General features: G+C 51.0%; 2 protein-coding genes across 2 annotated transcripts; one reads left to right on the plus strand and one right to left on the minus strand.

The window, feature by feature from the left end:
• The first annotated feature begins 1,771 nt into the window (after positions 1-1,771).
• Positions 1,772-3,350, plus strand: FTL (ferritin light chain). The gene is made up of 4 exons (XM_049901019.1): positions 1,772-2,093; positions 2,255-2,401; positions 2,736-2,861; positions 3,037-3,350. Exons 1-4 carry the CDS (start codon positions 1,992-1,994, stop codon positions 3,187-3,189), a joined length of 528 nt encoding a protein of 175 aa, XP_049756976.1. The 5' UTR covers positions 1,772-1,991; the 3' UTR covers positions 3,190-3,350.
• Positions 3,242-26,051, minus strand: GYS1 (glycogen synthase 1). The gene is made up of 16 exons (XM_049901018.1): positions 25,707-26,051; positions 23,944-24,125; positions 21,612-21,803; positions 19,294-19,479; positions 18,687-18,831; positions 17,286-17,403; positions 16,866-16,986; positions 16,116-16,222; positions 14,237-14,296; positions 14,068-14,146; positions 11,912-12,025; positions 10,902-11,028; positions 8,130-8,225; positions 7,683-7,846; positions 6,846-6,926; positions 3,242-6,685 (listed from the first exon to the last, which is right to left on the minus strand). Exons 1-16 carry the CDS (start codon positions 25,822-25,824, stop codon positions 6,362-6,364), a joined length of 2,214 nt encoding a protein of 737 aa, XP_049756975.1. The 5' UTR covers positions 25,825-26,051; the 3' UTR covers positions 3,242-6,361.
• Between the last annotated feature and the right edge of the window lie 246 nt (positions 26,052-26,297).

A 26,297-nucleotide genomic window follows, 5' to 3' on the forward strand; every position in this document is an offset into this window, starting at 1 on the left:
TCACAGCGACCCTATAGGACAGAGTAAAACTGCCCCATAGGGTTTCCAAGGCTGTAAATCTTTACAAAAGTAGACTGCCACATCTTTCTTCCAACAAGGGGATGGTGGGTTCCACCACAGACTTTGCGGTTAGCAGCTGAGCACTTAACCACCGAGCCACCAAGCCTCCTAGCCTCCAAAATAGTTCCCAGGAAATGCAGCCCAAGAGACCCCCCCCCCAAGGCTCTAACGTTATTTCCTACACACACCCCAATCTCAGCATCCAGAAAAACACTGCTGTTTTGTTTTTAGGTGCCATCCAGTTGCTTCCAACTCATAGCAACCCTGTGTACAACAGAATAGAACACTGCCTGGTCCTGTGCCATCCTCACAATCCTTATGCTTAAGCCCATTGTTGCAGCCATTGTGTCAATCCATGTCCTTAAGGGTCTTCCTCTTTTTCGATGACCCTCTACTTCACCAAGCATGATGTCTTTCTCCAGGGACTGATCCCCCCTGATAACACGCCCAAAGTATGTGAGATGTAATCTCGCCATCCCTTAAAATAGCCCCAAGGTATCCTGAAAGCCCAGACAATTCTTCCAAGATTCCAAGAGCTCTTGAGGGTTCCTGAGTCCCCCTACCTCTCAAAAAGTCCCTGTTCCTGTTAAGTGTCATTGACTCAATTTCAAAACATAGTGAACCTATGTGAGCCCTGTTGGCACAGTGGTTAAAGTGCTTGGCTGCTAAATGAAAGGTTAGTGGTTAGAACCCACTAGCCACTCTGTGGGAGAAATACCTGGCCATCTGCTTCCATAAGGATTACAGCCTTGGAAACCCTATGGGGCAGTTCTACCCTGTCCTATAGGGTAGATATGACTCAAAATGGACTTAACAGTAATGGGTTTGGTTTTTTTTTTAATGTTTGCGGGGAGCAGACCACCAGGTTTTTCACCTGCCTGCCAGGTGGATTCGAATTAAAATAGTGCCTAGATTTCCAGAAACACCCCAGCCCTTGAACCCCAAGGCTCCAAAACCACTGCTTTTCACAACTTGCAGATTCCTCTGAAGGCCCTAGAGACCTCCCCCAGCTTCCAAGAAAGGCCTCCAAAGAAACAGACTTCTTAGATCCAACTCTAAAGCTAGAGAGACCTTCCACTTTTGGGTAAACACTAGGGAAACAGCTCTCCTATCCCACAACCCAGCGAGACCCCCACCCAAAACCCAGTGCCATCGAGTCGATTCCGGCTCATTGCGAAGCGAGACCCCCAGGGTTCCAGAAATACTCTTCTTGGGGCCTTCCAAATTTCCTAATGACCGGGAAACCCCTTATCTTCCACAAGCAACCCCCCCTGCACCTCTAAGGAAGCCCCAGGGTTCTAAAAGAGTCCATGCTTTCAGAGACAAGCCCAGAATCCTACTTCCCTGAAACATCCCCAAGACCCCAGGATCATCACCGCCCAGGGCTCCCCAGTGTTCCCATAAACCTCCCATCTTCCAGAGCTGCCCCCAGAATCCCCCGACTTTGCGAATAAGCCCCAGGACCCTGCACCCACCGAACCCGCCTAGCACCCACTTCCTCCCCGCATTCCCATTTCACAACAGTCTCACGCTCCAAGCGCGTGACTCCCCAACCCCGGGGGGGCTGGGGGGAAGGGGGGAGGCGCCTATCTGTTCTGGATTGGTCAGGCGCGGGCTCAAGTCCCGCCTCCCGCCACCGCGGACTGGTCGACAGATCGCCCTGAAGCCCCGCCTGCGAGGAGCCGCATGCTATAAAACACGCCGCCCTGGCCCCCACCTTCCTTAAGCTCGCTCGGTGGTCCCGTGGATCTGTTTCTTGCTTCAACAGTGCTTGGACGGAGCAGACCCGGGGACGCCCTACCTCCAGCTTCGCGCTACCTTTCAACCTCGTCTCCTACGCGCAACCTCTGGGACCATCTTCTTGGCCATCCCCTGTTTCCAGGACCAGCTAACACCGTTTTTTGTAGTTAGCTCCTAATCGTCGACGAACCATGAGCTCTCAGATCAGTCAGAATTATTCCGCTGAAGCGGAGGCCGGCGTCAACCGCCTTGTCAACCTGCATCTGCGGGCTTCCTACACCTACCTCTCTCTGGTAAGGGTCCCCGAGACGTCCCCGGCCCATGTTTTCCCTAGCTGCGCACCTCCGGCCCTGTGCGCACGCGCGGACCTTCTTTGTCCCGTTGGATAGCAGAGGGCGGAGTCCTTCGCCTGGCCTCGCCTTCCATTAACCTTTGTTCCCTCTACCTCCCGCAGGGCTTCTACTTCGACCGCGACGATGTGGCCTTGGAAGGCGTGGGACACTTCTTCCGCGAGCTGTCGAAGGAGAAGCGCGAGGGTGCCGAGACTCTTTTGAAGCTGCAGAACCAGCGTGGCGGCCGCGCCCTCTTCCAGGATGTGCAGGTAAGTGGCGTGTGGGCCACGGACTACATCTCCCAGCAGGCCTTCCGCACAAGGCATTTGGACAGCTGCTCTGTAGGCGCTGTAGCGGATTCTTAGGAGATTGGGTTCGATCCTGTCTGGGTTTGTTTTTGGGCGAAGTAAAGGTGCTTTCCCAAGTAGTGGCCGGCCAGGCTACTGGGTGGTCTCATGGGAGGCAAAGTTGTAGGAGGCTTGGCGTGATAGATCAAGCATCCTTGCAGGCTAGGTCCATTATCCTCAGGGACTTCTGGGAAATGTAGGTTTTAGGTGTTTGCCAGATGTGTGAATAGTTGTGAGTCGTCTTTTTCTTGTACAGAAGCCGTCCCAAGATGAGTGGGGTAATACCCTGGACGCCATGGAAGCTGCCCTGGCCCTGGAGAAGACCCTGAACCAGGCCTTTCTGGATCTGCACGTGGTGGCTTCTGCCCAGGCAGACCCGCATGTAGGTACCGCCTTCATCCGTTGCAGCCCCTCCTCAGACCTTCCCTGGCGTTTAACCTTACAGTCTGAGCTTGCTTTCTTCTTTGATTTACTGGGCAGATTGCTTTCTGAGGACCACATTTGCCTCCCTCTTTCTCAGGAACTGCGTTTCTTATTTCTCCTTTCATATTCCTCAGCTCTGTGACTTTCTGGAGAGACATTTCCTAGATGAGGAGGTGAAACTCATCAAGAAGATAGGCGACCACCTGACCAACATCCGCAGGCTGGCCGGGCCCCAGGCTGGGCTGGGCGAGTATCTCTTTGAGAGGCTCACCCTCAAGCATGACTAGGAGCCTCCAGAGCCTCCTGTGAGGGCCCCTCTGCAATCTTCTGTCCTCATCAGGCTTTTGCCTGAATTTCTCCCTTTAGCTTTTAGGCAGCATCTGAACCACCCTGGAGGGCCCTCTCCCAAGCCGTGGACCAAATGGAAACAATAAAGCTTTTTGCAGCAGCTACTGGTGTTGTGTGTATGGTGTGGAAAAGGAGTTATAATCTGTTTTCACAGGTCTTCAGGCTGTGCTGGCAGGGAGAGGGGGCCCTATCTTTCATTATCTTATATTCTAAGGCAGGACTTTTTCCAGGGGGTTGTGTACGGGGTAGCTTCAGTTCTGTTTGCCTTGGCTGTTAACTTTCTCTCCTTGATGGTAGAGCCCAGACTCCAGGGAGGGTTTGGTGGCAGACCCAGGCATTGTTACAGGGAGTAAAAGTAATTAGAAACAGGTGTTGCTTAATGAGCAATTATGGGGCCAGGCTCTGTGCCAACCTCTTAAACAGCTACTATCTCTGGCTCAATCCTTGGGGGTAGATGAAATAATTATCCTCATTATATGGGGAAATTTACGACACAGTTAGCTGCTCAACTACTAGCTGAAAGGTCAGTGGTTTGAGCCTACCCAGGGATGTCTTGGAAGATGGGCCTGGATATCTGCTTCTGAAAGGTCACAGCCTTGAAAACTATTGGAGTGCAATTCTACGTGACACACAGATGATTGCCGTGAGTCACAACCATCTCTACAGCAACTAACAACTGTGAATTCTTAGGGTGACCTGGAGGTACACCTGAATCTGACCACTTCCCAGGCCTGCTACACCCCCCTCGGTTTATGAAGGTGTCCTTGTAAGGCACTGCGTGGGTTTTTGTTGGTCTTAAGTTCTAGAGATCAGAGCTCACCTTTCGAATGCTGTGGTATCTGCGACACAAGGCACATGCTAGGTAATAACAGCTTGGATCTGAGCAGCTGGGGTGGATGATGGGCGAGAGGTGCTGAGCAAGGGATTTGGGGCTCAGTAAAGAAATGGGATGTGAAACTTAGGGGCCAAATTCTCCAAATGAGAACTGGAAATACGTCATGTCATCTTTGGGTCCAAGCTACAAAACTGCTGTGTCAGTGCTGACCCCCCCCCCTTGCCTGTTTTTCAGTAGAAGAGGAATCTGAGAGAGGAAGTGGCTGAGGAACACCTACTGGTGGCCTGCTCAGCACATCCCTCCCCTGATTTGGGGGAGTAGGGATGATCTCACAGGGTCAAGCCCAGCCAATCAGAGCTGCCCATTCCCCTGAGTAGTAATTGCCTCAGAGATGCACATAAAGCCTAATGAAGACTAGAACTACAAGGCAAAAATTTTTCTGAAAATACAGTCATCCAGTGGAGAGTATGGGAGCCATAGTCATGAAAGCATGTTCTAAATCAGTTCTGTCATATGCAATGCAAATGTGCTAAATCTGTGTTCAGTAGGGCACATTGAAAATGCACATATGGCTAGTGGTATTGAAAGGAGCTCTGGTGGTGCAATGGTTGTTTGGCTGCTAATTGAAAGGTCGGTAATTTGAACCCACCCAGTGGCTCAGAGGGAGGAAGGAAGGACCTGGAGATCTGCTCCTGTACAGATGGCAGTCTTAGAAACCCTGTGGAGCAGTTCTACTCTGTCCTATAGGATCAGTATGAGTCAGAATGGCACACAACAATAGTGATACGGAAGAACCGATTTAAATTTAAATAGCCACACTCGGCTAGTGGCTACCCTATGGATCCTCCTTCCCATGATACAGCCCCTTTATGCCTAAGAGAGCTTGAAGAAAGTTTCTGTCAATTGCAGTCAAGTCCCAACTAAGCAAAACAGAAAAATAAGGCTGGGATCTAGAGTAGCAATGCAAGTTTCTCCAGGACAGCTGGAAGAGACAAAGGACCAGGGACCCAGAGGAAGAAGGAGGGGACAGGGTGCAGGACTAAAACCAAGAGGAGGGAAGGGCTAGGAGAGGCCACCAAGCCCTCATGTGGGACCAAACCTGGGCTTAAATATAGGTGTATTTTTTTCATCTCTGGACACACTCCAATCATACCCCTTCTGCCCTCCCTCTCCTAATTACAAACCAAGCAGTGTATCTGACACAGCACACGTGAGAGACCCCTCTCTGTCACTGAAGCTGGGGGCAGGGCACAGCTCAGGGACGGAAGAGCCTCAAGGTAAATGTGGGAGTTTCAGAACCCAGGGGGCTCCATTCCGGATCAGGGAAGAGGGACTAGGGTGTAGCACAGTGGTAAAGGGTCTACATTCGGCAAGTGGGACCTATAACCCAGTGGTTTCGTGGTGGGAGACGGTCATCTCAGTCCTCAGCAGCAGGGATTCCCTGGAGGGCACTGAAGGAGTCTTAAGACCTGAGGGAGAGCTCAAACTCAGGGAAGGAGTAGGGTCTGGACCGGGAAAGGCCAGAAAGTTGTCTAGACCAACTCCGCATGTTCTCCAGCAGGAATGTGGAGCCAAGTGGTTCCACCACCCCTTGCTGGCCAAAGTGCAGGGGACGATGGGAGCTGGGTGGCCACTAAACCTAGCCAGTGGGGGTGGGAAAGAGGGATCCTCCAGGGAAAACTGGGCACCCCGGGTGAGGTGGGGCCAGAGTAAACACATGAGCACCCTGTCCTGAAGCCCAGATTCTGGAGTTGAAATGGAAGACCTCCTGAATTCCATTATCTTAAGTCCCTGAAATGGCCTGGGCTCTGGACTTGATTGTCCCATTAACAGGAACGCCATGCTTGGTGGCCTCCAGGCCAGGCTTATGGCATTGTATGCTCTGTACATTCTAGAATTTACAAGCCATAAAGGGCTGTAGAAGTCTCAGCCTGGAAAGCAACAGACCTGGTTTTCTAAAACCTCTGGCACCACAGGGTAATGGCAGATTACTGGTCTCTGGGACCTGCGCCAGGCTTGGGGGACTCCGGAGCATAGTGTATGCATTCTGAAACCGGAGAAAGGCACAATGTTGTCGATTTTGGAGTGTGGGGACTCTTAGCTCCTAGCATGGAGCAGGAGCGACTGGAGTGGAATGGGTGGCAGGGCTGTGGATCCCACTGAAGGTTCGGGATCTGGAGTGGGGTTTGGGCACAACCCCTTGTATCCACCCTCTGGAAGAGGAAGGCAGGCCAGAAGGGGGTTGGGAGGGTGGGGTGGAGTGTGGGGCGGGAGACCTAGTTGCGTTCCTCGCCCAGGGAGCTGGCGGGGCTGAGGGGCTCGCTGGGGGTGCTGACAGTGCTGGAGGGCGCTGTGTCCACTGAGCTGCGCTTGCTCCCTCCAGTAGAAGAGGCGGAAGAGGAGCGCCGCTGCCACTCAGGGGTGCGGATGTTGCGCCTGTCTTTGGCAGCCTCCTCCTCCTCGTCGTAGCGCTCCCCGTCCTCATCCGGCAGCGAGTCGCGGGGTTCCTCCTCATCTTCGCTCTGGTGTGGGCTCGAGTGTCGTGACAGCGAGGGAGACGGCGGCACTGAGGCCGGCCGTGGGTAGCGGTAGCCCTGGGCCTGCGTAAGGGGTGTGGGCACAAACCGCAGAATGGAACAAGAGGCCCCGACAGCCCTGCCCAGGCGTCCAGCGCCCCCCAGGCCTGTGAACTCCGGGAGGGGCACCTCCTCTCACCCCATGCCTCGAGTTCCCAGCCCTCCAGAACCTGGGTCCACTTACCGCATCTGCCTCGTGGGGCTCGTAGGTGAAGTGATCCGGAAAGGCCTTGGCCAGGGCCATGTGGCGCGCGGACATATAGTACTTGGGGGACAAGGAGAGCCAGGGTCAGGGGCACAGGAGCCAGTCCCCACTCCCAGGCAGAGGTGGAGGCGGACCCTGGCCACACCTCTTAGGCAGATTACCAGACTGCACCTTCTACTCAAATTATCCTTCTTTTGGCTCCACTCTTTATGTAGATGACCACTGCTCATCTACATAAGGGGCAGTCTCTGATCCATACCTCATCACAGAGGCTGAATTCTCAGGTACCTCTTTGGCCACCAATCCAAACCAAATCCATTGCCTACGAATCCATTCACACTCACAGCCACCCTATAGGACAGGGTAAAACTGTCCCATAGTGGGCACCGGACCTAACCAGTGCGGGTGGGGAAGAGGGATCCTCCGGCAAAACTGGACACTCCGGGTGAGGCAACCCCGGAGTAAACACGCGAGCACCCAGTCCTGAAGCCTGGATTCTGGAGTGGAAATGGAAGACCACCTGAATTCTATTACCTTAAATCCCTGAAAGGGACTTCCAAGGATGTAAATCTTTAAGGAAGTTGACTGCCACATCTTTCTCCTGCAGAGCGGCTGGTGGGTTTGAACCACCCCCACCTTTCCGTTGCTTAACCACTGCGCAATTTGGGCTCCATCTTTGGCCACACCTTTATGCAAATACAAACTCCCCAACCAATGCGGTCTTCCAGGAGGAGCTGATTAATTTCTCAGTGGGACACCAACCTAGAAGCCGGAAGGAGCTGATTCACCAGCAGAAAGCAGGGAAAGGGACCATACCCGGCCTAGGTATTTCCAATCCAGAAGGTCGGAGAGGCGCTCTGTGCGATTCCGCTGGATGATGCGCTGCCGCCGGCTCTGCTGGCAGAAGCTGTAGAGGAAGGAGGTGAGCTGCGAGCACGAATCGTCCAGGCTGCGGAACCGCCGGTCCAGAATATAGATGCCTGTAGGGGCCAGAACGAAGTCTCTGGAAAAGGACTGGGGAGACCTTCATTCTACCCGGGCTCACAAGCACCAGGGCCTTTCCTTCCCCAGGGACTTAAGAGTCTGGTCCCCTGACCCTCTCCTCCCCCTGGGACGCGAGAGTCCAGTCCTTTGTCCCTCTCCTCCATGGACCCAAGAGGCCGTTCCCCGTTCTCTTCTGGAAAAAATCCCTCTTCTCCCCAGTATCCTGGAGTCCTGGCTCTCAGCCCCTCTTCCCCAACCCTCGAGGGTCTGGGCACTGACCATAAGCCGATGGGTCTGCGATGTGCTCCTCCATGAAGCAGCCGAAGCCGGAGAGGTTTGTGGAGATACTGGGGATGCCCATAACGGTACACTCAGCTGCCGGAAAGGGTGAGAAAAGACCCGTTAGCTTTCCCCTCCCCGCCATGGCCTTAATAGTAATAAAAGCCTCAACAGCGCCATCTACTGGCGCCCTTACAAGGTGCCTGGTGCTGCGCCTGAGCGAATTACAACCACGCTGCTCATTCTATTATTTTCTCTTTTTCCCAAAAGGGAAGCTAAGAGGCTCAGAAAAGGAAATTCACTTGCCCAAGCCCTCAGGATGAGGAACAGCCCAGAATTGTGTGATAAGGACGACAGTGGGTAATTTATTGAGCATTTACTCTGAGCGAAGTGCATCACATTACCAAATCCTGACAATTGTAAGATACATTATTTTGCCAGAACTCTACTGTTTTGGTTGGAAACCCTGGTGGCTTAGTGGTTAAGAGTTCAGCTGCTAACCAAAAGGTCAGCCGTTCGAATCCACCAGGTGCTCTTTGGAAATCCTGTGGGGCAGTTCTCTGTCCTATAGGGTCGCTGATTCAAAATCGTCTCGACAGCAACAGGTTTGGTTTTTGTTTTTCTTTATACTGTTTTAGAACCCCGGTGGCACAGTGTTTAAGAGTTACGGCTGCTAACCAAAAGGTTGGCAGTTCGAATCCATCAGCCGCTTCATGGACACCCTATGGGGCAGTTCTACCCTGTCCTATAGGGTTGCTATGAGTTGGACTCCACTCAATGGCAACAGGTTTGGCTTGGTTTATGCTGTTTTAGTTATTGTAGCTTTATAGTCTGTTTTGATAGGAGGTAAGAAGACTTTCATTATTATTCTTGCTGTGTTCAGAGCACCTACTATGCCTCATTTAATTCCTTAAACAAGGAATTTATTATAATTCTTATATAAATATTCCTCAAATCTTCTGTAAGCTGCAAAACCAGGCACTAAATATATCAGGGCTTGTGGGGAACACAGGGTTAGCAGACCACACAAAACCTATGTGCCATTGTTACCACTGCAGAAACAAACCTGGTAGAATTCCTAATTATCATACAAACACAGCTTAAAAGACTTGTTAGATTACTAATAAATTAAGGAACACTATAAACAAGGCCTCCCCATCTGCTTCCAAAGGGTCACAGCCTTTAAAACCCTATGGAGCAGTTCTACTTTGCACACATGGGGTTGCCATGAGTTGGAAGTGACTCAAAGGCAACTAACAACAGCAGCAGCCAGCAAATGAAGGCAATGGTGGTTTGGTGGTAGAATTCTTGTTTTCCATGTGGGAGGCTCAGGTTTGATTCCTGGTCAATGTACCTCATGTATAGCCACTACCCGCCTGTCAGTGGAAGCTTGAGTGTTGCTATGATGCTGAACAGGTTTCAGCGGAGCTTCCAGACTAAGATGAGCTAGGAAGAAAGGCCTGGCAGTTTACTTCTGGAAATCAGCCAATGAAAACCTTATGCATCACAACGGCCCAATCTACAACTGATCATGGGGATGGCGCAGGACCAGGCAGGGCTTCATTCTGTTGTGTATGGAGCCACCATGAGTCAGGGGCCCATAGCAGCTAACAAAAACACAGCAATACGGTATTTATTTAGCTTTAAAAACAAATGAAAGTAGCTTGATTGAAAAGAGTGTGAGGACGAATTAACTTGAGTTTGGGGACTATAGCAAAATGTCCTAAGATAAGGAAGAAATGCAAATAAGCAGTTCAGACACAGAGTATGTTGCCAAAGAGAGCCAGGGACGGTGGACTGGATACAACAGCTCTGGAGGAGACTTCGCTGCAATCCGCTGCACTAGCAAGCTGTGCGTTTGACTGCTGTTACTTGTTATTGTTGCTGCTAGTTGCTCTTAAGTCAATTCCGACTCATGGTGACCCCATGTGTGCGGAATAGAACTGCTCCATAGGGTTGTCAAGGCTGTGACCTTTCAGAAACAGATTGCCAGCCTGTCTTCTGAGGTGCCTCTGTGTGGGTTCGAACCACCAACCTTTTCAGTAATAGTGGAGAGCTTAACTGTTTGCACCACCCAGGGTCTCCTGGGGAAGGGGGTTTCAAACGTTAATGAATTTGGGGGGAAATCACCTGTGGACCATGACATTCACTTGAGACTGTCACTAATCCTTTGGCTGAGCATCACGTGAGCTACTGGGCAGCACAGAACATGCTCTGTACCAGAAGAGATTGCCACTATTGTCCCAATTTTGCAAAGGAGTCATTGTTAGGTGCCGTTGAGTTGATTTCCGACTCATGGAGACCGCAAGTGAGAGTGGAACTGTCCCACAGGGTTTTCTAGGCTGTTATCTTTATGTTGATTAAGCAAGAGGAGCTCTGGTGGTACAGTGGTTAAGCGCTCGGGTGCTAACCGAATGGTCAGTGGTTTGAACCCACCAGCCACACTGCGGGAAGAAGATGTGGCAGTCCACTTCCCATTCTATAGGGTCACTAAGAATCGGAATCAACTTGGCAGCAAGAGGTTTCATCTTTACAGGGGCAGATCACCAGGTCTTTCTTCTGCAGAGCTGCTGGGTAGGTTCCAGCTGCCAACCTTGCAGTTAGCAGCCGTGCACTTAACTGTTGTGCCACCAGGGCTCCTTCTGCAAAGGAGTCTGGGGCTTAAACAGGGCGAGTCCTTTGTCCCAGGATCATACTGGTTCTGACCAGAACCCTGCCACTATGTTGCCCTTTCCCAGCCCTTTCTCCTACTCCCCAACTCACTGTACTCACCTGGTGTATAGCCCCAAGGCTCATAGTAAGAGGGGAAAACCCCAAGGTGGCAGCCTCGGACAAACTCCTCATAGTCCACAGGAAGCAGGGGGCTCGTGGAGGAAAGGAACTCCGGGTGGAAAATCACCTGGCAGTGAAAAAGAATGGCTCAGCCCAAGCACCAGGTTTATCTACTCCCTGAAGTCCCAGAGCAGTCCAGAGGGTGAAACACTTGTCTAAAGTCACATAGGAAGTCAGCGGCAGAGCAAAGACTTGGACCCAAATCTGTTTGCCTCAGAAGCTAGAGTTCTTTTTTTTTTTTTTAATTTATTTTGTTCTTGAGAATATATATAGCACAACATATGTCACTTCAGTTTCTACATTACATTCAAGTTGTGCAACCATCCTCACCCTCTTTTTCTTAGTTGCTTCTCTCCGTTAACATAAACTCTCTGCCCCCTAAGGTTCCTATTTAATCTTTTGAGTTGCTGTTGTCAATTCGATCTCATATAGATAGATCTTGAAAGAGCGTAATGCTCAAGGTAGACGTTCTTTACTAGTTAGGCGGAACTATTGTCTGGTTTTAAGAAGACGTTGGGATATTTTTGGTTTAAGGTTTAAGGCTTAAAGATTATTTTAGGGCAGTAGTTTCAGGTGTTCATCCAGCCTCCACAGATCCAGGTCTGGAGTCCATGAAATTTGTAATTCTGTTTTACATTTTCCCCCTTTTAATCAAGATTCTTCTACAGAATCTTTGGTCAAAATGTTTAGTAATAGTAGCTGGGTACCATCCAGTTCTTCTGGTCTCATGGCAAAGGAGGCAGTTGTTCATGGAGGCAATTAGCCACACATTCCATTTCTTCCTCCTATTCCTGATTCTCCTTCTTCCTCTTTTACTCTAGGCAAATAGAGACCACGTGTTGTACCTTCAGCCAGGGTTCTTTTTTGAAACATGGCAAGGCCTTTGATAAACTAGGGGAGTGGGGAGCTTGAGGCCTGGGATTCCCTCTGCCCCTGGCCAGAGCTCTTACCTTGACCCTGTCGGCACTGCTATTGAAGAGGCCGATTCGGCGGATGGTGGTCAGGATAGGGTCCGATGAGTCATCCAGCATATTGTGGGTGCACACAGGGGGGAAGGACTGCCGCTGTGGGGGCCACGTGGGGTGGGAGTAAGGAAAGGGACAGAGGGCTTACCACTGCCCCATGAGCCCGCGGACCAGCTTTGAGCCTAGGGGTCCAAGGAGACCACAATTCCCACCATGCTGTAGGGCAGCGAGACTAAAAGGTTGCTGGGAGTTGTAGCTTTTCTTCTTGGCTCTATCCATAAAGTTTTTTTGTTTGTTTTACCTTAGTCCCTTAACCACCCAAAATCCTAAAAGAAACGATTATTCCTGGGTATCTTTGAGGCGGAGCTATAGTGTTAACAGGCCCCCACAGACTGCTGGGAGTTGTAGCTGTCTTGCTTTGTCCTCTCAGTTCTGTCACTTAAAAAACCCAGCAGAACTACATCTCCCCACATTCCATGGGTGCCAAGACTGCCAATATGGTAGCAAGCCTCTGAGGCTGCTGGTAGTTGTAGTTTTCTTAGGATAACCCTACCGAAAACCAAACCAAACCCGTTGCCCTCGAGTGGATTCCAACTCATAGTGACCCTATAGGACAGAGTAAAACTGCCCCACAGAGTTTTTGGTGTGCCTGGTAGATTCAGAACTGCTGATCTTTATGGTTAGCAGCTGTAGCTGTTAACCACTACACTACCAGGGTTTCCAGGATAACCGTAGGTCTCTTCATCTTCAAGTTCCCTATAGTCTCAGTCCTGTAATTCCCCCTACCCTAACAGAGGCCCAAACTACAATTCCCAAGAGTCTCTGGAGCAAGACAGAGCTAGTGTGACAGGAAATCCCAGGGGCTGCTGGGAACCATATAGTTCTTTACACCTGTCCTGTCATTTCTCTTATTAAAGGTTCTGTACACCTTCTAAGGTCCCTAGGTGGCACAAACTGTTTGCTCTATTCGAAAGGTTGGCAATTTGAATCCACCCAGCAGCACCGTGGGGTCACCATGAGTCACAGTCAACTCAAAGACAGTGGGTTTGGTTCTTGATTTTTTAGTCATCTTCCAGTCTATTGACCCTGGGGTCCAAAGAAACTACAACTCCCAGCAGCCCCATGGTAAAAGCATTCACAGTGAGGTAGGCTACCTTAGGACTACTGGAAAATATATCCAGCTGCTATCGAGTCAACTTCGGCTCATGGCAACCCCTGTATGTCAGAGTAGAACTGTGTCCCGTAAGGTTTTCTTGTGGCTGATTTTTTGGAAGGAGACTGCCAGGCCTTTCTTTCGAGGTACCTCTGGGTGGATTTGACTCTCCAACCTTCAGTTAGCAGCCAAGTGCATTAACTATTCACACCTTATTTTTTGTAAGTTGGGCATCTAGGTTTCCATTCTCTGGGACCTGGCTCACCAACCCTGACCACAGGAACCAAAGTCCCTTGACTGTAGGGGCTAAAAGAACTCTAACTTCCAGAAGCCTCTGGGGTAAAGAATGCGGCACTATCACAGAAAGTCACCGGGGCAGCTGGATTTTCTCTCTAAAGTTTGCCATCCACTTAATTCCATTAACCTAGGAGTTTAAAGAAACTACAACCCTTAGAGGTATATGGGGGCTTTGACAGCCAGTGGAATAAGAAAGCCCAGGGGCTGCTGGGAGTTTTCAACGTTCTTTTCTCCAGAGAACACCAGGTATTTTAGCTGACCCATAGCTCCAACCCAAAAGAGGCTCAACAAAACTACAACACCCAGAAGTCTCTGAGGGCAAAAGTGAAGCTAGTAGGGAGCAAGGCCCAAAGACACCTGTAGTTCTCCTTTTGTGGCTGTCCTGACTTCCTAAAAGTTCCTTTCACCCTTTGTCCATTGACCCCAGGGAATCCAAAGAAACCAAAAACCCCTAACGGCCTCTGTGGCCAAATAAGCCACAGGAAAGCAGGCTTCCCTAAGGGCTTCTGGGAATTGGAAGGTCTACAAAAGTCAGCTCACACCTTTCTGTGGGCATCAGTATTGACACTCCAATCATAGCCACCCAATAAAGCAGAACTCCCAGTAGCCTCTGAGGGCAAAGCTAGCATGGCAGGCTGCCTCTGGGGCTGCTGGGAATTGCTGTCTCTCTGCTAAAGGGTCCAAACCATACCTGCGTGGCAAAGATGGCTCTCTTCATCATTGTGAAGTCCTCCTTGTCCAGCATTTTGTTCATATCTGGGAGACTCCCCCTGCAGGGTGGGTGGCGGATGTATCTTAGGATGGGGTGATGAGAGAGGTCAGGACCTGAGAAGGTGCAGGGCTGAGGGCAGGGTACTCACACCAGCAAGGACTCATAAAGCTTCCTCCCGAATTTCTCTTTCACTGTGTTGGCTGTGTCCCTGGAAGGAACAGAGTAACAACATCACATCAATACCACCTGCCACTTACTTCTAGGGGAAACTGAGGCCTGAGCAGCGAAGTCCTGGTCTGTAGGACAGGGACTCAGGGAACAGGCCCTGGAAGGGTCAGGTCTCTCATACCTGGCATCAGCTGTGTGGCTCAGGGCAGTGGCTGTCCCTCTCTGACTTCAGTGACTTGTCAGTAAGATGCAGATAAAATTAGAACTGACCTCAGAGATTTGTGGTGAAGATGCCATGAGGTCATGATAAAAAGTGCACAGTGCCCGGCACACCATGAGCCATCCAGAAATGTCAGCTATTCTTAGGACCTGTACTAGTGCAGGAAGATGTGATGCTAAGCCCTGTTTTATAATAAAGGCAAAGAAGGTTCTGAGAGAGGAATATTTATGGATGTGAGGAAGGCAGGCAGATAGGCCATCTTAGGTGCCTACTGTCACTTTTCTGCCTACAACCCTCCTGTGGCTCTGACCTGATTTTCTACTCTTCTCTCACTCGGGCACTCTGCTTTAGCCACGCTGGTCTCCTTGCTATTTCTCAAACAGGCAATGCTGCCTCAGGGCCTCTGGATTTGCTGTTTCCTTGGCCTGAAATGCTGTTCCCCACCTATGTAACCTGGTGGTGCAACAGTTAAGCACTTGGCTGCTAACAGAAAGGTCAGCGGTTCAAACCCATCCAGTAGCTCCGCAGGAGACACACCGGCTGATCTGCTCCTGTAAAGATCACAGCCTAGGAAACCTTCTGGGGGCAGTTCTACTCTGTCACATGGGGTCGCTATGAGTTAGAATCAACTCAGTAACACACAACGGCAACACATATGTATAAGGTTCACTCCTCATTTCCTTTAGGTCTCTGCCCAATGGCACTTTCTCAGTGTGACCTCTCTTGAAAACCGTGTTTCATATTTCACTCCTGTGTTATTTTTTTTGCTGGAGCACTCTCTATAAAACTGACTTATTTTGTTTAGGGTCTGCCTTCCCTGAGAAGCACATGAGCTCCATGAGGGCAGGGATTTTATCTTGCTTGTTCCCAGCTGGAGTCCTAGGGCCTCGAATTGTGCCTGGCACACAGGAGGTGCTCGGTGAATGTTATCGTTGTTAGAAGCTGTCAAGTCCGCCCCTGACTCATGCCAACCCCATGCACGATGGAACGTAACACTGCCTGGCTCTGCACCATCCCCACGATCGGCTGCAAATCAGACCGTTGTGAGGTATAGAGTTTCTGTTGGCCGATTTCCAGAAGTAGATGACCAGAACTTTCTTTCAAGTTCATCTTAGTTTAGAAGCTCCACTGAAACCTATTCAGCATCATAGCAACACACAAGCCTCCACTGACAGACAGGTGGTGGCCACACATGAGGAGCACTGGCCGGGAATTGAACCTGGGTCTCCTGCATGGAAGGTGAGAATTCTACCATTGAACCTCCACTGTCTTGCACAACGAATTTCAGATGGTAAATGAATGAATGGAGTTTATAGATGGGAAAACTGATGCTCAACAGGGGCAGTAGTTTGGCTAAAGTTATACAGCCAGTGAGGGTCAACGACATGAGTGGACTCTCACCAGTTTGATATCAGAGACCTTGTTCAGCTGTCACTCTTGCCCTACCTGTGATTTTTTACTGATCTCCTCTCTTTGCCACCCCCATGGAGGTGTTGTAAGCAAGTGACTTCACCAGGAATCAGTCGGGCAGATTTATCACGTTAAGGATGACCAAATCGAGACTCCAGGAGCAACACTGGACCCAAACCACACAGCTGAGAGGAAGACAGGTCGTGATCCTGGACTGAGGGCTACTGACCAAAGCTGCTTGCGGACGGCTTGGCCCTTGAGGGTTTCCACATTGAAATTATTGGTCCGAGCCGGCATGATGAAGAAGGCGACCACTGTCTGTTCACTGCCATTCACCTGGGGCAGAGGGAAGGGAGAGGTCAGCATCACATGGAAGAGGCGGACCCCACCCACTCTTTCTTCTACTGTGCCCCTTCCCATCAAGAATTATGGAACAGAGTTACTGTCCACACTGGGACTCTGATCTTGCTTCTGGGTCTTTTGCCACCTGCCCCAGTGAGCTTCTCTACACTCAATTCTGGGTCTCTGAATTCCCCTCTGTAGTCTAGTGCAAGAAGCTGTCTAAATTCATGAGGGCTAAGAACCAGAATCAGCACAATGCTGGTTCCTATGAGGCAGAGGTCAAGTATATTTCCACCTCCCCACTTCTCCATTGTGTCTGACACCAGCCTCTGGGCCACCACGGCACTCTCTGCTTCTCTGCAGCATTCAACAATTTGTTGCAATGACCATGCAGAACTCAGAAGAGAAGTAGAGAGTGCCATGAGGGAACAGCTGGTGTAAGATGGTGAAATTGGAGAGTGGAAGCATGGTTGACCACCACTTCACAGGAACCAGCTTTGGGCTAATCCTGATTCTTATCCCTCATAAATTTAGATAATTCACGACACTATATTACACCCTCTTTCTGGCACTCTGCCCCCTAGTAATGTAATAATTCACTTATCCTCCCTTTGCCCCTTCACAGTCCAGGTCTTACTCTGAGCAGATAGTTGAGCCTGGCCAAGGCCTCCAGGAAGACGTCAGCCCCCTTGTTGGAGAATTCGTAGCGGCCAGCAATAAAGAAGTACAAGGTCTTGTCCAAGTTGAAGTCCAGATGCCTAGAGAAGATGCAAGGCAGAGTTAGGTCCAAGATCCTCACCCCCCATCCCTGGCCTTAAAAGTACAGATTCCAGAAGTTACTGGGGCAAAGAACGTCTTAGACAATGTGGAGGTATCATGGGGTCTCCTGGGAATTGTTCTTTTCTCTTAAGGTGGAGGTTCCTTTAAATAGTCAACCCATTAATCTGTCATTCAAGAACTCAGGAGGCTGAGCTCCCAGTCCCCTCCTCCCACAGACCCAGGAATCTGGGCTCCCAGCCCCCTCCTTTCTTAGGACCTAGGAATCTGGCCTACGTACCCATAAAAATGGCCCCGCACAAACTCCTGGATTCGAGCCTTGCTCTGGGCATGAAGGTTCTGGAACTCATGCATGGCAGAGAATTTCTTCACATTCAGTCCATTGGGGGTCACAATATCTGGGATTTGGGGAAGAAGGTCCCACATTTCACTCCTTCGTTTATTCATTCAGATCAATGTGGTTGAACAAATAAATGAAAAAAGAAAAAAACACCTCCTCTTGCAACTTGTTTTAACAGCTCTTCTGTGAGGTGCCTTTGTGACCCAGCTACCCTGTTATCCAAATGCCCTCTTGCTCAATACTGTGTTCACAAGCTAAACTTCAACACCCATCAGCCCCTGCAAATGGCTACCCAGACAGGGAACCAATCCACACTGGGGCTTCTGGGAGTTTTAGTTCTTTGTTTCCTCTATCTCATCCTGAGCTGGGGATGATCAAACATCCCCAAAGCCATGCTTCTCCCAGGATATACTGTCCACCTTCAAGCCTGTTTCAGGGACCCAGCCATTTCTTATCTTCATAGAAATTATAGGATATCAGTGAAAAACTACACTTCCCATCAACTTTTAGGGCAAAGTTCCAGGAAATAAGGGCCTTTTGGGAATTGCAGTTGCCACCTTACGCCCATTGAGAATGGGTGCCATGGCTTGGGAAGAATGCCTGGTCCCAACCTTCTTCTCAAACACCAAGACAACTGGATCTCAATTTCTTTTCAGGAGACCAATATCTACAGTAGCCAATTACAGAATTTCATCATTTCCGAAATTAAAATCAAAGAAACTACACTACCCATTAGCCTCTATGGTATACAGCCAGGCAGCCTCCTATACAGGTCACCATCCCAGGGCCTTCTGGGAGTTGTAGTTTTACTCCTTACAGTAAAAATACTAGTATTAGCCTTGATACTAGCCTGACCCAAGCCATGGTACTTTCAATTGCTTTAATGCATGCACAAGTTGGACAGTGAAAAAAGATCAAAGAAGAACTGACACATCTGAATTATGGTGTTGGCAAAGAATACTGAATATACCATGAACTGCTAGAAGAATAAGCAAATCAGACTCAGAGAAAAAATACAGGCAGAATAGTCCTTAGAAGCGAGAATGACAAGACTTCATCTCGCTTACTTTGGAGGGACCAATCGCTGGATGAGGACATCATGCTTGGTAAAGTAGACAGCAAAAAAGAGGGAGACCCTCAATGAGATGGACTGACATAGAGGCCACAACAATGGGCTCAAACATAGCAAGGATTGTGAGGATGGCACAGGACCAGGCAACAATTTGCTGTTATACAAAAGGCTGCTATGAGTTGGAGCTGACTCAACGGCACCAGACAACAGCCTTGGCAGAGACAGTGTCCCACCTCATTCATGTCTAGGGACCCCAGCCCAGCCTCTACCTGGTTTCCTCTTGAGTAGGTGCTGTGCCTCGATGGCAGTGATCTGGGACACAGTAGTGAAGACGTGAGCACAGTGGGCAGCTGCCCGCTCCATGCAGTAGCGGTGATAAATCTGCCTCTCACCTGCTTCCTTGTCCACGTTGAACTGAGTGGGAAGAAGAGGCCAGTTAGGTTAGGAGGACTGAGGAAGAGAAGACTGGAGGTCCAGAGTCCACAGTCCTAGGGGAGGTTGGGGCTGGCGGCTAGATTCCTGGGGCTGAGGACTTGTACTGCTAGGTCTAAGGGAGGAGGGAGCTGGAGGCCTGGACTCCTGGCTCTGAAGGAGGATGGGACTGGGGGACTGGACTCCTGGGTCTGAGGGAGGATGGGGCTGGGGACTTGTACTGCTAGGTCTGAGGAAAGAGAGGTGGGGGCCTGGACTCCTGGGTTTGAGGGAGGACAGGGCTGGGGGCCTGGACTCCTGGGTCTGAGGGAGGATGGGGCTGAGGGCCTGGATTCCTGGGTCCCAGGAGAAAAGCGCGCTTGGTCCCCTTCGGCTTCCCAGAGCTTTGGGCTGTCCTGGAATACTCACGCATCACCTCCCCCATCTGCTACACTCCCAGCTCACATTCTCCAGGTTGTTGTAGAAGTCCACAGCACCGGCACACAGGTAACGTCCCAGCAGCGTGGCATGGGTGGTGAAGATGGTAGCCACGGGCAGCCGCCGGGCTCGGCACAGGCAAAGCCCTACACCCGCCAACCACTCGTGAAAGTGCGCAACCACATGTGGCTTCTCCTCGCTCTGGGCCAGGAACTGTGGAAACACAGACAAGGGCACTGTGTCTCCGTGTGTGTCATCAAGAGAACTGGCAATCCTCAGGTGGACAGGGAAGTGGGGGAGAGGTAAATCCATTGCCACAAGCGGTAGAGTGGGAGGCTGCCCACTGCAGAGATCCCCATTAGACGAGGCAGTTCCAGAGGCTGACGGAAGCTGGCATTTCTTTGGCCAAGGCCTTCTAAGTCCTGGTAGGTTCAAATTGAAAAGACTGAAGTTTTAGTGTCCCCAAGTCCTGGACACAATTCTGTGATATCCTTTATCTCAATCAAGATCATCCTTCTATACGCAACACTGGCAAAAGGACTGCAACTCCCAGAATGCCCTATAAGCAACCAGTTCATTAACTGTCCCAGAGCATGGGAAATGAAGTTTCGAGCCTTTTAAAACCTAGAATGAAGCGAGAACCCTAATTTATTGTTCTCAGAGAAGCTGGCAGAGGGGTCCCAAACATCCAAGGTCCCATCTGAGAGCTTATGTTCAGTCGGTATCACACTTGTTGTTGTTGTTATTAGGTACTGAGTCAGTTCCGACTCATAGCAACCCTATGTACAACAGAACAAAACACTGCCCGGTCCTGCACCATCCTCACAATTGTTGCTATGTTTGAACCCACTGCTGCAGCCACTGTGTCAATTTGTCTCATTGAGGGTCTTCCTCTTTTTCTCTGACCCTCTACTTTACAAACATAATGTCCTTGTCAGGGACTGATCCCTCCTGATAACATGTTCAAAGTACTGAGATGATATCTTCCCATTCTTGCTTCTAAGGAGTGTTCTGGCTGTACTTCTAAAACAGGTTTGTTTTTCTGGCAGTCCATGGTATATTCGATACTCTATACCGATACCATAATTCAAAGGCATCATTTCTTCTTCACTCTTCCTGATTTACTGTCTAGCTTTTACATCCATATGAGGTGACTGAAAATATCATGAGTTGGGTCTGGTGCACCTTAGCCCTCAAAGTGACATCTTTGCTTTTCAACGCTTTAAAGAGGTCTTTTGCAGATTTGCCCAATGCAATATGTTGTTTGATTTCTTGACTGCTGCTTCCACGGGTGTTGATTGTGGAGCCAAATAAAATGAAATCCTTGACAACTTCAGTCTTTTCTCTGTTTATCACGATGTTGCTTATTGGTCTGGTTGTGAGGATTTTTGTTTTATGTTGAGGTATAATCCATACTGAAGGGTGTGGTCTTTGATCTTCATCAGTAAGTGCTTCAAGTCTTCTACACTTTCAGCAAGCAAGGTTGTCATCTGTATAACGCAGGTTGTTAATGAGTCTTCCTCCATTCCTGATGCCGAATTCTTCTTCACATAGTCCAGCTTCTCAGATTATTTGTGAAGCATACAGATTGAATAAATATGGTAAAATTGTACAACCCTCACACACACCTTTCCTGATTTTAATCCACACAGTATCCCCTTGTTTTGTTTGAACAACTGCCTCTTGGTCTGTGTACAGGTTCTGCATGAGTACAATTAAGTGTTCCGGAATTCTCATTCTTTACAATGTTATCCATAATTTGTTGGCATAGTCAAAAAAACACAGGTAAACATCTTTCTGGTATTCTCTTCTTTCAGCCAAGATCCACCTGACACCAGCAGTGATATCCCTTGTTCCATATCCTCTTCCAAATCCAGCATGAATTTCTGGCAGTTCCCTGCTGATGTACTGCTGCAACCATTTTTGAATGATCTTCAGCAAAATTTTACTTGCATGTGATATTAACGATATTGTTCAATAATTTCTGCATTCTGTTGGAACATCTTTCTTTGGGATGGGCACGAATATGGATTTCTTCCAGTTGGTTGGTATCACACTAGAGAGCTTCAATCCCCAGAATTCCCTGCGGCAAACCCTCTCTAAGCGCTAATAGCTCAGAATTCATATAATTGGAAGACCAGCATGAATGAAGCTGGGGCTGGGAATTTCAGTCTCTGAGGAAAGAAGAGACTGGGCCTCTGGATGTCCATGTCCCCAAAGGTCAAAGCTAATCCTAGGATTAAAAGACCTACAGCTCCCAGAATGCCCTGGGGAAGCCCACCCAGCCACCCTCCGGCCCAAGGACTGATGGGAGTTTAGTTTCTGGGCTGGGCAGTGGGGCCTACCTCACCCAGGAACCAGGTGGTGAGGAAGCCAAAGAGGACAGCATCATTGGCCTCACGGTCATACCATGGCACCCCGATGTTGCAGGTGTCCCAGAGCTCCCCCTTCCAGCGCTCCAGGGCCCAGGCTGAGGCCCCCACGTCCAGGAGCACCACCAGGGGGCCTCCCTCGATCAGCCAGCGCCCAAAATACACCTGGGGAGACACACAGAGAGGTTCAAGCTTCTGATACACGTCTCTGTGACCAGCATCTTCAGGCTCCTATCGGCAGGCTGGTGTCTGCATATGCTGCTCTGTTTCTCTATTTCTCACCAGCTGCCTTATTTCTCTATTTGCTGCTAGTTTTTTCCCACCAGAATCTTTTTCCATCTCAGTTGCAACATTCTACCCCATCTTGTTTTGTTTCTATAACTCTACCCTTCTCTCATCTGCTGTCTTCTTTCTCTACTTACAATCATGTATTTCCTGCCTCCTGTTTCTGTGCCTCCACTGTCTTGTTTTCCCAACATGCTAATGATTTCTCCTAGAGTCCCTGGGTGGTGTAAAGGCTAATGTGCTCGGCTGCCTCAGAAGAAAGGCCTGCCAATCTACTTCTGAAAAATCAGCCATTGAAAACTCTACGGAGCACACTTCTACTCTGACACACATGGGGTCACCATGCATGCAAACTGACTCAGTGGCAACTGGTTTTTAATAATTTCTGCTACCTGCTGCCTCGTTTTTGTGCTTGTTGGCGCATTTCTCTCACCTACCACTACATATTTTTTTTACCACTACATTGCTTTCTTCCATTGTGTATTCTTCCTGCCACTGGTTCCTTCTACTGGACGTTTCTTCCACTTTACTGTTCTTGCCACTGCATTTCTTCCGCCCTGCAGCCTTGTCTCTGTCCCTTTTGCCATGTATTTGTCACCTGCTGCCTCTTTTCCCTGCCCATAAGCCCATTTTTCACTCTGTGGCCACATTTCTAACACTGCCTGCCCTGTTTCCATGTCCCAGGCCTGCATTTTCCTACCCACTGCCATGTTTCTAAACCTTGCTGTCTCATTTCTGCCCCTGCCACATGTCTCCAGTCTGCTGCTTTCCTCCTGAGACTGTGCCGTTGGCTCTGGGCCTGTGGCCACAGTTCTCTCCAGCTGCCAAGCAGTCACACTCCTCCGCCACCTAGCTTTTTCCTGGTAGGGGAGCCTGAGCCTGAGGCCCCTCCCCCTCCCAGCTGTTGTCTGCCCTTTGCTGGGGGGGCTATTCTTAGGCCCCCAGCACGTAGGGAGCAGCTGCCCTGGGGGAGGGACTAGGCTGCCCTGGGGTCCCCTAGGGACACTTGTCCAGGCTGACTGGACTCCAGACCCCACCCCAAACCAGAGGCTCTGAATGAATGAACTGCAGTATTTGTCCTTCCTCGACCCTGATTCTGGTCTATGCCTTCACCCTCCTGTCTTAGGCCCTCTTCTGGCACTCTCTTTCTGTGCTCAACCTTCAGTGCCCATCCTGGGGCTATGGGCCTCTCTCCTCCTCTCTTTAACCCCTAGATTGCCTCTCTGTCCACCCCAGACTCCCTCCCCTGGGCCTGTCTGTCTACGTCTCCTCTCTCTGTTGCAACTTCCTCTTCTGCCCTCCTTCTAGATCTGACTTTCTTTCTGAAAACATCTATCTACCTGCCACTTGAGCCCTTGAGGCCACCATCGCCACACTCAGTCCACCCTTCTTTCTCCTTCTGTCTGCCTGTCCATTTCACCCTCCAAGCTCAGCTGTTTACAGTAATGATGCTGCTGATGGTAATAATGACCACGATGATAATAGCTCACACATCCACGAACTTGGTGCCAGGTACTCTGCTAAAGACTTTATAATGATTAACAATTTCATCCTCCCAACAAGCCTATAAGGTGTATGCTATTGGCATGTCAATTAGCCAAGTTCACACAGCCAGGAAGTGGAGAAGCTGAACTTAAACTTCAGGCTCTGGAACCTGGGGTCTTGCACACCTGTTCGACTCATGCTCTGTATGGCTGTCCATCTGGCTGTTTCTCTGAGTCTGACATCCCTGCCTCTTGGACCCATCTCTCTGTCTGACTTGAACCCGCAGTTCATCTGTCCATCTACCAATGTCTTAGATCTTGGGCTCCACCCATGCCCTTCTGGGGTCCTGCATCTACCTGAGTGTCTATCAACCTTCCCTCCTCCATGTCTGCCTGGGAGAGTACTGGGTCATCCCGTGTCTCTCACCATCCCTCCCTCCCTTCCTGGGGCTATCTATGTCCTGCCCCTTCTCCACCTGCTGCACCCACCCTGACTGGGGGACCACCCACCTACCCTCAGCCAGACCATGACCCACCTTGCAGCCTTTGCTGTTCATGGAGTCCAGGGTCCTCTTCAGGCCCAGGGTGGGGGGCTCAAGCAGTTCTACCTGGGTCCTCACTCCCTGCTCCGTGTATGGTCCCACGAGGTAGTAGTTGTCACCCCACTCATCCCCTGTCACCTTGGCCTTCGTCTGCAGCACCGTGTAGATGCCACCCACTGTAGGCCCAAGATCATGAGGACAGGCCCCAACCAACCAAGGTCTGGAGGTCTGGGACCTGGGGTGGGGTACGGGGCTGAGAGGGCACTGGCACTGGGGACCTAGGTCCCTGGGGCAGGGTGAAGAGGGGGCTAGGACGCCAGATTCCCAAGTCAGAGGAGGAAGGGGCCAGGGGGCAGGGGCCAGGACTCCAGGGTCTGAGGGAGGAGGTGGCTGGGGATGGACTCCTGGGTCTCAGGGAAGAGGTGGCTGAGGGCCTTGACTCCTGGGTCTGAGGGAGGTGGGGGCTAAGGGCTGGGCTCCTGGATCTGAAGGAGGAGAGGGCTCGGGACCCAGGCATCTGGATAAGACAAAGGAAGGAGCTGGGGACCCAGCCTCCTGCATCTTGAGGAATTAAGACTCGGGGTGCCGAGGATGCAAGAAGCTGAAGATTCTCAGGGCTTAGGTTTTCCCGGGTTCCCAGTTTACCGGAACTGCGTTTAAATTCTCAGTCATCCTCCCTGACACAGGGGAGACTGAGATTCCCTCTTCATGGCCCCATTCAGATCCCCACGGTTGCCCAAGAGAAGCCTGAATCGTCATTCCCTGTCCCCCTAGGAGCCCTGACGACCTGTCCCCCAGTCTCTCCCAAACTGGGGACCCAGGCATCTGGGACCCTGCTCCTCTCATTACCCCACCCCAGACCCAGGGACCTCCTGGAACCCAGGCCCTGGGAACCATGACTGGGTTCGCAGGCCCCCTCCCATGGTGGGAGACCCCATCCGTTTCTCCCCCCAAGACCCAGCAAAGCAACCCCCCAGCCCCTTCATTCCTTCTGAGGAGCCAGATAACCGAGCTCCTAGGATTCCAGCCTCAGCCTTCTCCAAACCCAGAACCTCAGGCCCTTGGAAACCCAGGACACAGGAATCCAGGCTCCCAGCCACTCCCATCCTAGGGCCCAGCCCCTAACCAACTTAGGACTTCCCAACCTTCCCTTATTGCAGTACGCATGTGTCCAAGGCCACAGGCTTCCCTACTCCCAGGAACCCATAGCACAGGCCCTGGGCTCCTTCAGAACTCAGGATTCCAGGCCGCCAACGCTCTCCCATCCTAGGACCTAAAAATTTGGGTCTCTAACACCCTCCCATCCTACTCTCAAGTGGCCAGTTCCCAGATTCACTCACCAAAATTCATGCATCTTTCCCAAGTCCGGAGTTACATTGCTTAGTCCCTTCCCCTTGGACCATGGGTCTGAAACCCTACACATTTCCCAGGTTTGCACTCGAAGTCCCTTTCCCCAGCCCCTCCCTGTTCAGGTCTCTCAGAAGCCAAACTTCAGGACCTAGAAATCTATTTTAGCCTCTTCCTCCTAGGACCCAAGACCTGAGTCTCCAGCCCCCTTTCATCTTAATAGCCGACCCATCTTTTCCTCCAGGGCCCAGGAGACTACCCCAGCCTCCCCAAGGACACAGGAGTCATAGGCTTCTTGCCCAGGACCCGAGAGTCACGTCACCTAACTCCGTCCCCCTAGAACGCAGAGCTCCGGGCCCCCATCCCCGACTGCCCTTCCAGCCCGGGGCCCGGGAGCCTGGTGTGCTCACCCTTGTTGGCCACCTCCCAGGCCACCTCGAAGAGCACCGTGTTCTCCAGGTCGAATTCATCCTCCCAGTCCTCCAGTCCTGGCAGTGAGGACACGGACAAACTGCGGCTTAGCGGCATGGCCGGCGCGGGAAGGGGACTCCGGGGTCCACAGGTGGGGGCCCCGGGGGTGTCCGGGAAATGCACTGGGTGTGGCGCGGGACCGGGTAGCTGGTGCCCAACGGGAAGCTTGCAATACTCTAGGCTTCCTATTGCAGGACCGCACCCCCACGCTCCGCAGCGTTCCGACCTAGGCTAGCGGCGGCCGCAGCGTCACTGAGCCTAGTGTTCTCCTGCAGTGAAACCTTGCGGCCTCCAGGAGGCGGTGCCAGCTTCCCGGCCAACTCTATTGGCCCGTGCCCGGGGGCGGGGCTCTGGCGTCTCCTCATTGGTGGACAGAGTCGGTCTCTCTCTGTGCCTCCAAGACCTTAGCAGTCGAGCCTTAGGGGGCGGGGCTTATTGCTGAGCTTAACAGAAGCGATTGGCCCACAAGTCTGTCAGTCTGAAGCTGGAGGTCCCAAAGTGGGGGAAGGAAGGAGGGAGGGTGGGATAAA

The sequence above is a fragment of the Elephas maximus genome, chromosome 11, assembly GCF_024166365.1.
Source record: "Elephas maximus indicus isolate mEleMax1 chromosome 11, mEleMax1 primary haplotype, whole genome shotgun sequence".
Taxonomy (NCBI): Eukaryota; Metazoa; Chordata; class Mammalia; order Proboscidea; family Elephantidae; genus Elephas; species Elephas maximus.